Source organism: Anoplophora glabripennis, unplaced genomic scaffold (assembly GCF_000390285.2).
Source record: "Anoplophora glabripennis isolate ALB-LARVAE unplaced genomic scaffold, Agla_2.0 scaffold2, whole genome shotgun sequence".
NCBI lineage: Eukaryota > Metazoa > Arthropoda > Insecta > Coleoptera > Cerambycidae > Anoplophora > Anoplophora glabripennis.
In genome coordinates, this window is record NW_019416325.1 from 2,552,154 (window position 1) to 2,567,086 (window position 14,933).

Consider the following 14,933-nt stretch of genomic DNA (forward strand, 5'->3'; position numbering starts at 1 on the left):
GATATAATTTTAATTTATTAATTACTATAAAAGTCAATATTGTTCAATAAATTTAAATATATAAATGCTATAATTCCTTTAATTTGTCACTTGGGGTTTGAAACTTCTTAAATATTTCTAATATTGCCAGAATATCGCGATATTTAAGGTCATGACAAAGAAAACATTTTTTGGCAATTATGTCCAAAGTACTTAAGGTCGAAAATGGATCTAGTAAAAATACTGAGAAATTCTTCATGACAATGTGTACTATGGGATTGAATATTATTTGGCGTATGTGACATCACTACTAAAAAGATCAAGGCCTTGTACATCTATTCGGCATTTAACGAAAAGGCGTCATGCTTCAAATATGCATCAGTTCATAGTTGGTTGCATACTTTCTTAGTGTATAATGCATTTATTTAAATATATCGATCTGTAATATTAATCTTTCGTTTTTGTATTTGAAGTTTTATTTAGTTAATTCGTCTATTGTAGATTAAAATCCAATTTGAAGATTTGTCCGCTAAAAAAGGTATCGTCCAGGTGCACGCCATGAGACATGAGGCCAAGGTGCAGGCCTTGAGTTTCCCTCACCTTTTGTTTAATGAAAGTAGCGGCACCGCCGCGCGACCAGTTTGGTTATGGTGAAGAAGTGAAGCTAAAGTGTTATTGAATTAAAAACGTATTGGTGTTCTACAAATACAAATGTTCTGTAAACAAACCGGAAAATGCCTCGAAAATTACTGAAATTCCTGATATTATTCGATAATACGTCGTTACTTTACTTTCCTGGACAATTTTTATCTGGGAGAGTCCTCATTGAACTTCAAGATGACACACCTGCACTCGGTAAGAATATCTGATGAGCGCTGTCAACAAATCAGCGAATCCTCAGACTGTCACTTTTACGTAAATTACGTATCTGCATTAATTTACTTTATGTCTCTCAAAACGTATAATAACTTGTCTACCCCAGTTGTTTTTAAATTAAATAACCTGTGCAGTTTCTACAGCTCCACCGACCTAAATAAACAGCTATAGAACAAAGAGTATTAGCTATTTACAATATAATCCATAATAGAACGTTACTATCAGTCAATTTCAATTTTCAATTCAATGCAGGAATATGCACGTTGTGGAAACATTGCTATTAGTTGTATAACAGTGTAACAATAAATTCTTTGTGGGTTGTGTCCCTGAAAAAACAACATACCCAGTATTAGCAGTTGCAAATTTTTTTGCTTATATAATTTTAGAGTTATTTAAACAAAACTAGTTTTCATGTTTTATCCTGGTTTTTATTATATCATATACTTTACATATATACCTACACCTGCATAAAAATACAAATTAATTTGACTAACGTATTTTTTAAATTATAAAAAATATTATCTACCTACCTAAAATAAATATGCGTTTATGACTAATATTTTAACAGGAATATGCTAACGTTCTAATCGTTGGTAAATATTAGCGATAATTTAAAGAGAGAGGAAGTACATTATTAAAAATAAATAATGGCTCATTTCTCTCTCAACCTATTTCCAAAATAACAAAAATAGAAAGTAAATCAAACCGTGTCCGTTACGTTAAAATACAAACAATTAATTTATGCACGAAATTGTTTTGGATCTTCCTTTGAAGGTAAAAGAAAAAAGCGGACGACTAGATAGATGCACGAAGGACGACTAACGTCATTCTGCTTACGTAGACTATAAAACACACACAAAACTAATCACTGGAATATCGAACAAAACAAATTACGCCTACGCAAACTAGGTACCTGATTATCAAACTATGGCAACATGTTTTTACGAAATATAACAACACTGAGGAACATTTCTACTTATACATACGATAATACTATAATAATTTAGAACAATGCGCCGAAAACGGATAATTAAAAATTAAATTATTGAACATTTATACATACAATCAGTAGCTAGTATTTACATTTAAATGATTGCCTGAATTATATATACATATGTATATTAAATTAAAGTGAACTAGCTGCTAGCAGTGCTTTAGTTATATAGTTCTTTGCCACTAATAAATAATGAATAGGATTAAACTTCCAAAAGCGAACATCAGTATGAGCATCTAAATAGACGCACACTAGCGTTTCAAGAAAGTAACTTATTTCGAAGTTGTTTTAACTAAGCAAATTCTTGACTTATTTACACAAAATCCATTTCTAAATGCAATTTGCGTTACTTTTTCTCGCGTTGATTAAATTAAATTACTTTAGTATCTGTATCTACAACGATTTTCAGCCAGAATTGATAAATGCACTAAATATTTACACAGGGTGTTAACCTAAAATATTACCTAGTCCCTTGATATCGAAAAACAATTATTTTGCATCTAAATCATTACACCCATTTTTTAAATTATACCTATTTCAGAACTAATATCGGAGGATATGACAACATATCTTTTCTCATCGTTCTCTTGTTCATTTACGTTTTAAATGTTATGAAATGAATATATTCTATTAAAATTCTTTAAATAACTTAATATATGTTTAACAGCATATGGAAATAAAGTTCACCCCTTCACGAGACTCACATTTAATTTAATAAAATGGAATTACCCAAATGAAACAGCCATGAAACCACAATATTGTAAATTTCAAAACATCACTGAGCGTCGGATTTGTTTTGTGTTTGGTATATTTTATTCATAGGGATTTAAACTTTTAAATTCTGGAATAATGGTCGTACACATATTTTTTGTGAAAATATACATTTCTGGATCAGTTTTGTGTTTATATTTTACGTTGTATAGTGTATGACACAGTGTATGTGAAAGGTTATTAATATTTACATAATTATAAACATTTTATGGATCGGGAAAATCAAAGACCCTGTATCTGACAGGGGTGATTTACCTATCATGATTCTAGGGGCGTTAAATTTGAACGACGAATATATAAATAGTCCTTTAATTACTTCATACGTATTCGTCATAGCCAACTTAACAGAATCCATCTTTTACCTTGCTCGCCTCCATACCTGGAGCGACCTTGCCCACTTGAAACCGCTGCCATTTAGTGCATATGGGATATCTCTTACCTACGTAATATTGTGAAACTGAAACTTAATGATCGTTATTTAACGCCGTAATTATCTCTTGAAGTGAAGCCGACACACTGAGAGAGGCATGTTATACACACTTTGAAATTTACGATTCAAATCTGGATTCCCGCTTATTTCTTCCTTTGAATGAACTCGGTTGAGAAAAAAAATAAATCGCCGCTACTATGTTGCCAGAAGCTCTTTAAAAGTTTATTTAAAAACAGGCGTTGCAACCATGATAGTAAAATAGTTAAAATGTAAATATAATCCAAGATAACGCCCTTATTGCGGCACCATAATCACCAGCTTCATTTAAAAGGATGGCTGAGAAGATTGGTGCAATTATATCGAGGTTTTTAAATCATTTTTACATCGTATTAAAATATGAGTTATTTATTTGTGCGAAGCACTGTAGTTTAACAGATCTGTTATTTTTTAGCGAGTAAAAATGGGACAATAAAAACTATTTCATTAACAAACTTGTTTTGCAGAAAAACATAATCTAGAGACAATAAAGTCGCAGGAAGGAAATTCCAATTTCGAAGTGACTGCTGTGGCATGTGAAGGAAGTTTGTGAGCCCTATTTCTTTTTAAAACAAAATGAAAATTGCGAAGAAAATATTCGCCGTTACTATCGCGATATTACTATCGCAATTTTAAAATATTTATGATGTTCTCCAAATATTCCGGCCCTTATATACAAAGTAACTTAATTGAGCATTAAAAATAGACCATGCATATCAGCGACGAAATAAACAGCTAAAGGTTGCTTATTCGTTATTCGGACGGAGCCGATTGCTGAATACCAATTTGACAAGGAATTTGCGCGAGTTTATAAGGGGTGCAAATTAGCAAAAAATAAAATCGATATCAATTTAAAATCGCTACCACTGCAAACATAATAATTTCGAGTACAGTAACAGATTTAAAATACAAAACATATTCCTAAAACAAAAAATTCACGTGACCAGTAATAGACCCTTTTAGTAGTGACATCACATACGCCAAATAATAACCCCCAACCCCATAGCGCACATTGTCATGAAGAATTTCTCAATGTTTTTACTAGATCGATTTTCGACTTTATACTTTGAACATAAGTGCTGCTTTGTCATGACCTTAAATATCGAGATATTCTGACAGTATTGACTTTTATAGTGATTAATAAATCAAAGTTATATCAATGTTACTGAGTATGCGCATTAAAGATGATTTAATGTAAACGAAGTAGCCTCACAACAGGATATCATTCAAGAAAAGTTTGGTTGTGGTTAAGAGCACGTCTATAATAAACCACTTGAAGAAAAAAAACAACCGATAAACACACTAACACAGTACAACACCAAGAAGAACAATAAAAATACTTAGTAGAACTAGAAAATGCCAAGATTAAACAAAACAAGAGAAAATACGCTAATGATGATAGCGATAACATATCAACAAGATTTCACCTGCGCATGAGGCTATTCTTCCCGAGCATGCGCATTAGGAATAACACGGCTAATGTTAAATTTTTACTTTATTTAAATTTAGGAATATTCTTTTATATCGTTTTTTGTTAGCTTTAAGCACACTAGTGTAAACGAATCAATGATATTAATATCGCTAATTGTAAGATTTAGGGATTTTTAATGGGCAGTACCAGCTGTGCAACGTGCAATGTTGGTTGCCTAAGCTCGTGGCTTGTTTATTTATGAAGACTCAGTATATTTTAATAGACATACACACATATACTGAACTTTATTTAATTTCCACTTGTTTAAAAAAAAGATGCATACTAGTATATTTGAAAGTCTGGATATTGACAATCAAAATCGATTAACGCATATTAGTTATTTAAAAAATTCAAAAGTTTTCAGAAACTGAGGCTAAATCAGCCTTACCTTGACCACGTACTTACAGAACACACTATATATCTTTAAATAGCTGTGCGCAGATTTTAGTAAATTATCCGTAAAACTGTTAAAAACCTTTAAAAGATCGGCGCGGCCGCAGAGACAAATTAACAGTCAAAGTTGCATTTAATTTAATCTAATGGAGTGCGCATTATAACAAAGTGTAAAACTATGTGAGATATACATTTACTAATTGTTTTGTGCAATCAATAGATGTCTGTAAATTGTGAAATGTCAGCGTTTTGTAAATTTATGTGTTCACCAGCAATACCCGAACTCGGTTTAAAAATGAATCCTTTACAACGCTAACCCCATAGAATACATTCACGGATACTGCAATTATGTATATGTACATATACTTTTAATACTCTAGAGTATTACTCTTGTTTATTAATACAGGGTATTACATATTACATTTGCTTTTGATATTACGTTGAAAATTAGCTTGTAAAATGAATCCAACAACCCTACAAAACAAGATTTATGTAAATGTGTTGTAAAAAATGTTATTTGAAATATTCGACATCTAAACATCTAATCTAATTCACAAATCACATGGAATTTATGGAAATGATAAAATAGAATCACTTCCTTGCCCTTGAATTAAAATTAATTTACATGATACATAAATTTTTTACAAAAAAATATTATCTTCATTGCTATCTTCTACTCCTCGTTTACCCTCTAGTATCACGTAGTCGAATTATCCATCAAATTTTATTCCAATGTAACATTATAGATTCCTTGAATTGTTCTAGGACTCCACTTCCACGTCGTTGGAGAAGGGGTAGTTCGAGTACGCACCCCTCGCCAAGAGAGGGTGTACGACAGAGAAAATTACATAGATTTTAGAATGAGACTGCTCGGAGAGCCAGGTATTGTCTGCATACATATAATAATCCTTACACGGAATATAAAATTCATTCATAGATCAGGGGGATCTATTTTAAGGTGGATGTGAGAGGGGGCAAGCAATTTTTTTCTGGATTACTTCAGTACAACTCACATAATAAAAGTGTAGATCCCTAGATCTGGGCGAGGTTCGGAACATTTTCAAAATTGCAAAAATGTTAAAAAATTATTTTATCTGAGTTTTTTACTCATACATATCTTGGAACCTATGCATTTTGGAAGAATATTGAAACGGAAAAAAAGTTTTAGAATTGAATTTTGCACAATATGCTGGAATTTAAAACTGTTTAAATTTATTACCGATGTTGCAAAATAGGAATAATTAATGAAAAAAAGGCAAAATAATTCGATAATTTTCGCAATATAATTTTTTGAAAAAAATTTTGAAAAAAACTTTCAAATTTTCAAAATGTTAACATAGCCTCAAATAAACCATCTAGATACTTGAAATTTTTGTCACTTAGAAAGGACTGCTCAACCTTTCAAATCGTTTTTGAAAAATTGAAATCGATTGATTAGGACGGCCACAGTAAATTTTTAAAGTTTTTTTATTTTTAAACAATTAGATTACATTTATCTATTTGCAGTTTAGTTTTTTTCAAAAATTATAATTTTAAAGTACTATTATTTCTTAATTTTATCTGTATTTAACAAAAAAATTAATTTCCAATTTAATTTTTTTTTATGTTTAAACAAAAATTATTTAAATAATTGTAATAACTATAACTAAATACATTCATATTTAGTGTTGAAATATACACGTAAACAAATTTTTTCATTGAAGAAATGCAATAGCATAGGGTAAAATATACAGTATATTTAATGCATAAATAATAAACTTTGTTTATAACAAAATGTGCAAATTACAATTTAAAAAAAAATATTTTTTTATTTGGAAGTTAATTTTATTTGTCAAATACACATAAAATTAAGAAAAAATAGTACTTAATTTTTGAAAAAAACTAAATTGCGAATTGATAAATGTAATCTAATTGTTTAAAAATAAAGTGTTAACTTTAAAAATTTACTGAGTCCGTCCTAATCAACCGATTTCAATTTTTCAAAAACCATTTGAAAGGTTGAGCGGTCTTCTCTATGTGAAAAAATTTTCAAGAATCTAGACGCTTTATTTGAGGCATTTTGAAAATTCGAAAAATTTTTTCAAAATTATTTCAAAAAATTATGTTGCAAAAACTATCGAACCGATATTAATGACATTTGGTTTGTTGTTTTATTATTCTCTAAAGTTTTTTTTACCAAAATTAGAATGCCCTCGGAGCAATTAAAATATTTTTAAAAAATTATCCAAAAAACTTGATTATTTTGCCTTTTTTTCATCAATTATTGCTATTTTGCAACTTCGATAATAAATTTAAACATTTTTAACTTACAGTTTATTGTGCAAAATTCAATTCTAAAACTTTTTTTNGCATAATGACTAGAATAATTGGGCATAGTGATAGATATTTTTAAATTTGTCACATTGATCAGGCGCTATGTGTTATGCCCTAATGTGATATGTTTACAAATATTTATTGCTTCACCCAACTGGTCTAGTCATTATACATAGTCCTGGGCATTTTGTTTAGCGCCCAAACAATCAGATTGTCCACAACATATACAGGGTGATTCATTCATAATGTCAGTAATTTTAAGAGGAGATAGAGAAAAATGAGTATAATACGATGGCTTGATTAAAAAAAATTTAAATGCTTATTTAAGTCGAAAAAAAAAATTTTCAAATCATTATTTAACCCCCTTTTCAGACTTTTACTGACCGGCTGACGTCAGCCGGTTATTCACATTATTGCGCACGGCTACGATATAAACAAGGCGCCCTAGATGCAACGTTGCCATATTTATATATTTTCGCTCATTAAAGACAATAAATAAACGGTTTGCTCACGTCAGCCAATAATAATTTAAAATGCTATAAATTATTTTTTATAATTATGCAATCAACAGATTTCATATAACCCCATATACAAAAGTCCATAGGATTTAGGTCCGGCGAGCACGCTGGCCATCTTATGGGCCCTCCTCTCCCTATCCACCGATTTGGACATTGATCGTCTAAAAATCCACGGACATCGCAAGCAAAATGGGCCGGAGCTCCGTCGTGCATATACCACATATCCCGTAGCATCTGAAGGGCAAGGTTTTCAAACAATTCTATTAAAAATTGAATTTTCAGGTAAAAAATGCGACTCAATTAAACAATTGCCATATACTCCTGCCCATACATTGACACCGAATCTCCTCTGAAAGCTAAACTGACGAGTAGTGTGCGGGTTTTCATCTGACCAAATGTGACTATTATGGCTGCAAAGAAATTAGCTCTGTTTCACTTTAAATAAAATTTAATATTAAAGTTACAAAACTCCCAAGAGTTCAATAATTTAATTTCATTTCATAACCATTTCAATTTCATTACAGAAATAATGACATAAAGAACCAACTCACTAGGTAAGTTATAAAGAAAGGGTGAAAAGTATGTAGTATTTAAATATTGAATACAAGATAGACTTGTGTATTCCTTAAAAAAACAATCGGACGGAGACAAATTCCGGCACAATAAACAACTCGGTATGTGTTTCCGACCTAGGTTAACCTGTCCAGGTCACTAACCTTCTAACCCACTTTTGACTTGCACGTGCACTATATGACTAGAACTCGGACAAGACGAAACAAACATTTTTGTCTCGATACATAGAGTAGATATTTTACCTTAAATATTGTGATAACAATTGTTATTTATTTATTAATGTTGATGCTAAAGCAACAAATGAATAGGGATGATTGTTTTCCAATATACGGTTGTTACAATTTATCATTTTTAATATTAACATTTTCACATTTTATAATTTATTATGTTAAATAATACACAGTTTTAGTATTATGTTCAATTTATTATTCAATATGCAGTTGTGTAAATGTGTACCACAGATTATGATGTGAACTTGGCAACGCTGACGACTGGTTCGTGACATTACGTTACAAAATTTTCCGAGCATCCGGGAATCTGGCAGGATCGCCGTCTTAGCGGGAGTTATGGGTTGATTTCCTTCAGTTTTAAAAGTCGAGTAAAAAATGTTTTTTTCTGATTTTTTGTCTATTAGGCCTTCCGAATACGTGGTTAAAATTAATGACATTATGACTGAATCACCCTGTATATGTTAAATTTAACTTATACTTAAACATTTTTGTGCAAATGTTTTCTTTTTTCAGAACAAATATTTCATAATTTCCATTTCTATACAAATATAAACATATATAGGATGTTTTTACTGTAGGTCTTACAATTCTATTGCAGGGAGTGACCAGTGCAGAGAGAGAAGCTTTTGAACTGCTACCTGATGACGAAAGACAGTGCGAGATCTGTAAAACGACCTGTTTTTTATCTGCAATTACTTGCAAATGTTCAACAGATGTCCTAGTTTGCCTTAGACATTATAAAAACTTGTGCGAATGTCCACCGCAGAACCGCACCCTGAGGTACCGTTACACTCTAGATGAATTGCCAGTCATGCTAAAAGCGTTGAAATTGAAAGCAGAATCATTTGATCATTGGGTTGCTCGAGTAAAAGATGCTCTGGATCCAAAAACACCAAAGACTCTCAATCTTTCCGACCTGAAGGCGTTATTAAGCGAGGCTGACGGCAAAAAATTTCCTAAATGTGATTTACTGCAAACCTTAACAAGTGCCGTTGAAGACGCAGAGAAATGTGCTAGTGTTATACATCAATTGGACTTAAACAAAATGCGAACTCGAACAAGAAACTCTAACGATACAAAATACAAATTAACCGTGGAAGAACTAACTTTATTTTGTGAGGAAATTGATAGTTTAGCTTGTATTTTGGAAGAAGCCAAAAGTATTAGGGAACTACTTCAGCAAACGAGGAGATTTGAAGAAAAAAGTGCTCATTTGCTGTCATTAGCTTTATCTGACTGTTCCATCGGCGAACTGGAAGCTTGTAATGTTCACGGAAACGGACTTTGCATTGAATTACCCAACCTGCGTCTTATTGCAACTCGATTAAAGCAAGTGCAATGGCTTCGTGATGTCGAAGCTTACAGGAATAAAACGAACGTTATGGGTCTTGACGCGATAAAAGATCTCATTCGTGAAGGCACTTTGATACCGCCTCATGCTGAAATGGAAGAAGAATTATCAAAACTCCAAAGCATCCTTCAGACAAGTGAGGAATGGGAGGAACAAGCTAACGAGGTTCTAAAATCGGAAGACAATAATGTGTTGATCCAAGTCGATAAACTACTCAAGGAAGCGTCTAAAATTTCTTGCTTTTTGCCTAGTGAGGGTCACTTGTATGATTCGATGAAGAAGGCAAGAGACTGGTTGAGACTGCTGGAAGAAATGAATTCTGCAGAATATTATCCGTATTTTAGTGCCATGGAGGAACTGATAAAAAAGGGCAAGTCTCTGGCTCTCCATCTTGTGGAAGTGGATAGAATGAATGACTATCTCACGTTAGCGACTGGTTGGAAAGAGAAGACTAGTCGAGCATTCCTAAGAAAAAATTCAAACTGTTGTCTTATGGAGGCGTTGTCACCTAGAACTTCGACTCCTAATTCAGTAAAAAACAATAAGAAAAACAAATGCACGGAAGACGACACTAACCCGATATCCCTTACTAACGCGATGGATCCAGCTGCGGTGGTAGCTGTATTCAAAGACGCAGAAGACGCAGAAATGGCTATGATAAAAAAATTACGTACTGCAAATATGGCAAAGAGTTTAGACCCCAGTGAAGGACACACATTTTGTGTCTGCGGAAGGGGTCTGTTCGGGGTCATGATGCAGTGCGAATTATGCAAAGACTGGTTCCACGCAACCTGTACACAACTTCCAAAAGTCGCAACTACAAAGTACAAAGGAAATTTCACAAATATAGCGTTGCATTTGGGCTTTAAAGACTGTAAATTCCTCTGCCCGAATTGCCAACGCACGAAACGCCCTCGTTTAGACGTTATATTAGGATTACTAATGTCGCTACAAAAATTATACGTAAGAGTTCCCGAAGGCGAAGCTCTGCAGTGTCTTACTGAACGTGCCATGAATTGGCAGGACAGGGCCAGGCAGTTATTACAACACCCGGAACTGGAAAAGGCAAAGAATAAGTTGGCTATGTTTAGTCAGAAGTATAACGAAGCTGCGGCTAGGCAGAGAACGGAAAAGATTATTTCGACAGAATTGAAAAGGGCATCAAAGAATCCGGAGTTACATCAGAGAGTCCAGGAGATAACTCCTTACAGTGGTGTAGCAGAGGAAGGTGTAACGTGCGACAGTGGCATTAACGATTCAGACGATGCTTCCAGGGAATCCAAAGATTCTGACGACCGTATGGGAGAACACGCCTATTCCTTGCATCTTCCGAAAGTCGGTGACGGAGAAGATTACATATTGGATATCAATGCGGAAGTCAGAAAACAGTTAGAAGAACTGCTCATGGAAGGCGATTTATTGGAAGTTTACTTAGATGAAACTTTCGCTTTGTGGAAACTTATGCAGGCGTCGAGAGAACCTGAAAGAGAAGCTGTGCTAATCGATTTTGATGTAAGTTTTTTTATGTATTCATCTGAAAACTTAACCCTTTTGCTGCGGCGCCGGTTTTCAAATGATTTTCCCGCTGTGCTGATGTAGGCAAGCTATGTGGATTAGGGTGGCCCANGTCCTAATCAACCGATTTCAATTTTTCAAAAACCATTTGAAAGGTTGAGCGGTCTTCTCTATGTGAAAAAATTTTCAAGAATCTAGACGCTTTATTTGAGGCATTTTGAAAATTCGAAAAATTTTTTCAAAATTATTTCAAAAAATTATGTTGCAAAAACTATCGAACCGATATTAATGACATTTGGTTTGTTGTTTTATTATTCTCTAAAGTTTTTTTTACCAAAATTAGAATGCCCTCGGAGCAATTAAAATATTTTTAAAAAATTATCCAAAAAACTTGATTATTTTGCCTTTTTTTCATCAATTATTGCTATTTTGCAACTTCGATAATAAATTTAAACATTTTTAACTTACAGTTTATTGTGCAAAATTCAATTCTAAAACTTTTTTCCTCTTCAATATTTTTCCAAAATGCATAGGCTCCAAGATACAACTGAGATAAAATAGGTATTTTTTTAAATTTTTTAAATATTTTTGCAATTTTGAAAATGTTCCAGACCTCGCCCAGATCTAGGGATCGACACTTTTATTATGTGGGTTGTACTGAAGGTATTCCAGCAAAAATTAGCTTGCCCCCTCTTACATCGAAGAAGTGGGATATTTCGACAGATCCGCCCTGGTCTATCATTCATTTATTATTAAAAATCAGTCACATATCATCTAAATAAACCTTTAAAACACTAATAGATACAATATTTTTCTTACTGGCGTATTTTTTCAACTTCTGTTTTCAAGGTCAAGGGCCGTCGGTACTATCTCCAGGAATTCACAGCTTCCCGTTCAAACTAGGTTTGCCATTAGGTTTACCATCGACATTTCTAGGGAAACATGGTTGGGTTCAATATTACTGTAAAACAGCCCTCAGGGAACCCAACGGTCTCACCCACAAAAATCAGCAAGTGTTTATTGTAATGAACCCCATCGATTTAAATTTAGAACCAGCAATACTAGGAGTGAGTATATAAACACTCGACTTCTCTTTCCTGTCTTCTCTTGTGCTAATTTCTTCTTTTTTTCTGCATATTATCTAATTTAGAACATTTCGGGACAGGAAACGTTTAGGTGTGAAGTTGAACATAAATTTGGAGTAAGTTGTGTTGGGTCTGGCGCAGTTGTATGCAAAGTTACCTTAGACAGAGGAGGATACGTACCTGGAGAAAGTATAGGTAAACTTTTATTATACATACATATAAAGAAAGGAATCCATGGTTGCAAAATAATATATATTTGGTTATTTTTATGTAAAATTTACAGATATGTACCTACATAGAAAAATGTATATGTATATCTGGTGTTTCCTTAATATTGTGAAAAACTTATTCCTTGCTAAAAAGTAAGTCTTCTATCGTTATTCCTCAGCATACGATGTTTAGTCTTTTACATTAGCGTGTTAATGAAATCTGGAGTAACGCTGAAAATGGACTAGGGTTACTCCTCAAATGGAAGAACAGGTGGTTTACGAAATTGAAGATACCCCTACAACAAGCCCTAGTCCCACGACGATATTTTTAATCATCTGCTACCCTCAAAAGGGGTTGAAAATTTCAACCCTTAATGGTGTTTCCTTGTATCTTTTTACGGGATTAAATATTTACAATTAAAAAATGTCAGTTAAAAACGTTATTATTTTTTTTTGTAATATTAAAGAAACACCCACCATATGAAATGCTTGCTTCATATATTAAAAATATATATTTTCTACATTCAGGAGTATCGGCCAGTGTTTGTAACAGAAGCAGGGTTACAATAAAAAGTACCAGAGCCGCTTTAACAGAAAGCATAACGTATATGGCTAGAGGAAAAGTAGTCCAGTCAGAGAAGAGAGAGTTGGCCTCACTTTCTAGAGGAAAAATCAGACCTGGAGAAAAGGACGAATGGGACAATGAACAACTTTACATTCCCCCATTACCACCAACAAATCTTAGAGGGTGTCACTTAATTAAAATTCAGTATGATGTATTTGTAAGTGGGCTTTTTAACTGTACCTACTGATACCTTTATTCTTATTTCCTTTCTTTTAAAACCAAAATATTATTTAAAAAAATGTTTATGTTGTAAATACAGTACCTATCTTAATTTTGATTTTGAAATAGTCAAATACTGCTTTATTATTATAATTTGAGTTGGTTTTTATTTTTCAGTTCATTGTTGAACCTAAGAGTCTCCAGAAAGAAGTGAAGTTACAACTACCTATAATGATGGCAACATATCCATTACGATCTGACGATGACAACAGTGCTTATAAATCTGGAACCCATTATCCTTCTACACTGCCTATTTTTAGACCGTGGTTAGAAGATAAACCTGCTCAAGAGTGATCAATATTATAATCTACGTATTATTGTTGTATGAATTACACACTTATAGTATCTACTAATCGAATATGATCATTTATTGAACTGTAATGTATGCGTTGTATGATTACTGATAAGTCACATACACATCGAAAGGATATTTATTCCTATATTGAACTGGTGCTGAAATTGGTGCCGTGATATTGATACTGCCATAACCAATAAAAAGTACTAGTGTTTTATATTATTTTTTATTGTACATAACTAATATAATTGTAATAAACGTATGTTGATATTTTTATGTTTTTTAATCTGTTAACTCCTAGTGTGAGTGACTACAATTACAATTTATAAATTTTAAACAGAAACAGAACAGATAAGCATCCTTAATTATTATATAAATAATGTATTTAATAAATATATTTGCTGTGATCATTTAATAAATATACATACATATATGCATTGACAACAAATAATAAACGTTTATTTGAAATATATATGCAACCAGCAATACAATATTGGTGTATTATTCCTGAAATCGTATCCCAGGGAGAAATTGTGGAGTCCAACCTTCGAAAAATAGGATGATAAATTCTTAAATAATCATTACATTAGAAATTACAAATGTACAAACAGTATTGTGATCAATATTACATATACACATATATAAGTACATACGACACACACGCATATACGTGGATACATGATTATAAAATATTCCAATGTTCAATCAAATTCATTCTTCTGATACGTATTTATCAATGTTTATACTTTTTTCAATGGGCTCTACTGTACTTATCGTTTCAATGGTCAAACATAACGATTAAGTGTGAATACATATATTGTTCTATTTATCATTTTTTTTAAGTTAAGAAATACCTATGCATATATAGAATTTAAATATTTTTACATATAAAATATTTTACTCGAAGACTGTTTATTTTTTGAATAAATGTTGAAGGGATTTATAATGAATAAAGAAATAAAATATTCGTCATGGCTACTATCTGAGCGCATAACTTGAATTATTTAGATAAAAAATTGTAAACACCGATACACTGAATAAAACAATTTG

The 14,933-nt window shown here is 32.3% G+C and overlaps 1 protein-coding gene across 2 annotated transcripts; it reads left to right on the forward strand.

Moving 5' to 3' along the window:
• The first annotated feature begins 601 nt into the window (after positions 1-601).
• LOC108916906 (arrestin domain-containing protein 17) lies at positions 602-14,155 on the forward strand. Of its 2 annotated transcripts, none has more exons than XM_018723229.1 (6): positions 602-834; positions 5,716-5,832; positions 12,300-12,517; positions 12,616-12,730; positions 13,273-13,526; positions 13,706-14,155. In XM_018723229.1, the coding sequence occupies exons 1-6, from the start codon at positions 714-716 to the stop codon at positions 13,880-13,882; spliced, it is 1,002 nt and encodes a 333-aa protein (XP_018578745.1). In that variant the 5' UTR covers positions 602-713; the 3' UTR covers positions 13,883-14,155. The 2 variants fall into 2 exon arrangements, with proteins under 2 accessions (XP_018578745.1, XP_018578744.1); XM_018723228.1 differs by having other exon boundaries at positions 605-834; positions 12,601-12,730.
• The last annotated feature ends 778 nt before the right edge of the window (positions 14,156-14,933 follow it).

Bases quoted from the DNA above. Each gene is read 5' to 3' on its own strand.
- LOC108916906 (XM_018723228.1), top strand. From the start codon at position 714: ATGCCTCGAAAATTACTGAAATTCCTGATATTATTCGATAATACGTCG. The intron at 835-5,715 runs GTAAGAATATCT...GAATTGTTCTAG, and splicing joins AGATGACACACCTGCACTCG to GACTCCACTTCCACGTCGTT. The intron at 12,518-12,600 runs GTGAGTATATAA...TATCTAATTTAG, and splicing joins TAGAACCAGCAATACTAGGA to AACATTTCGGGACAGGAAAC.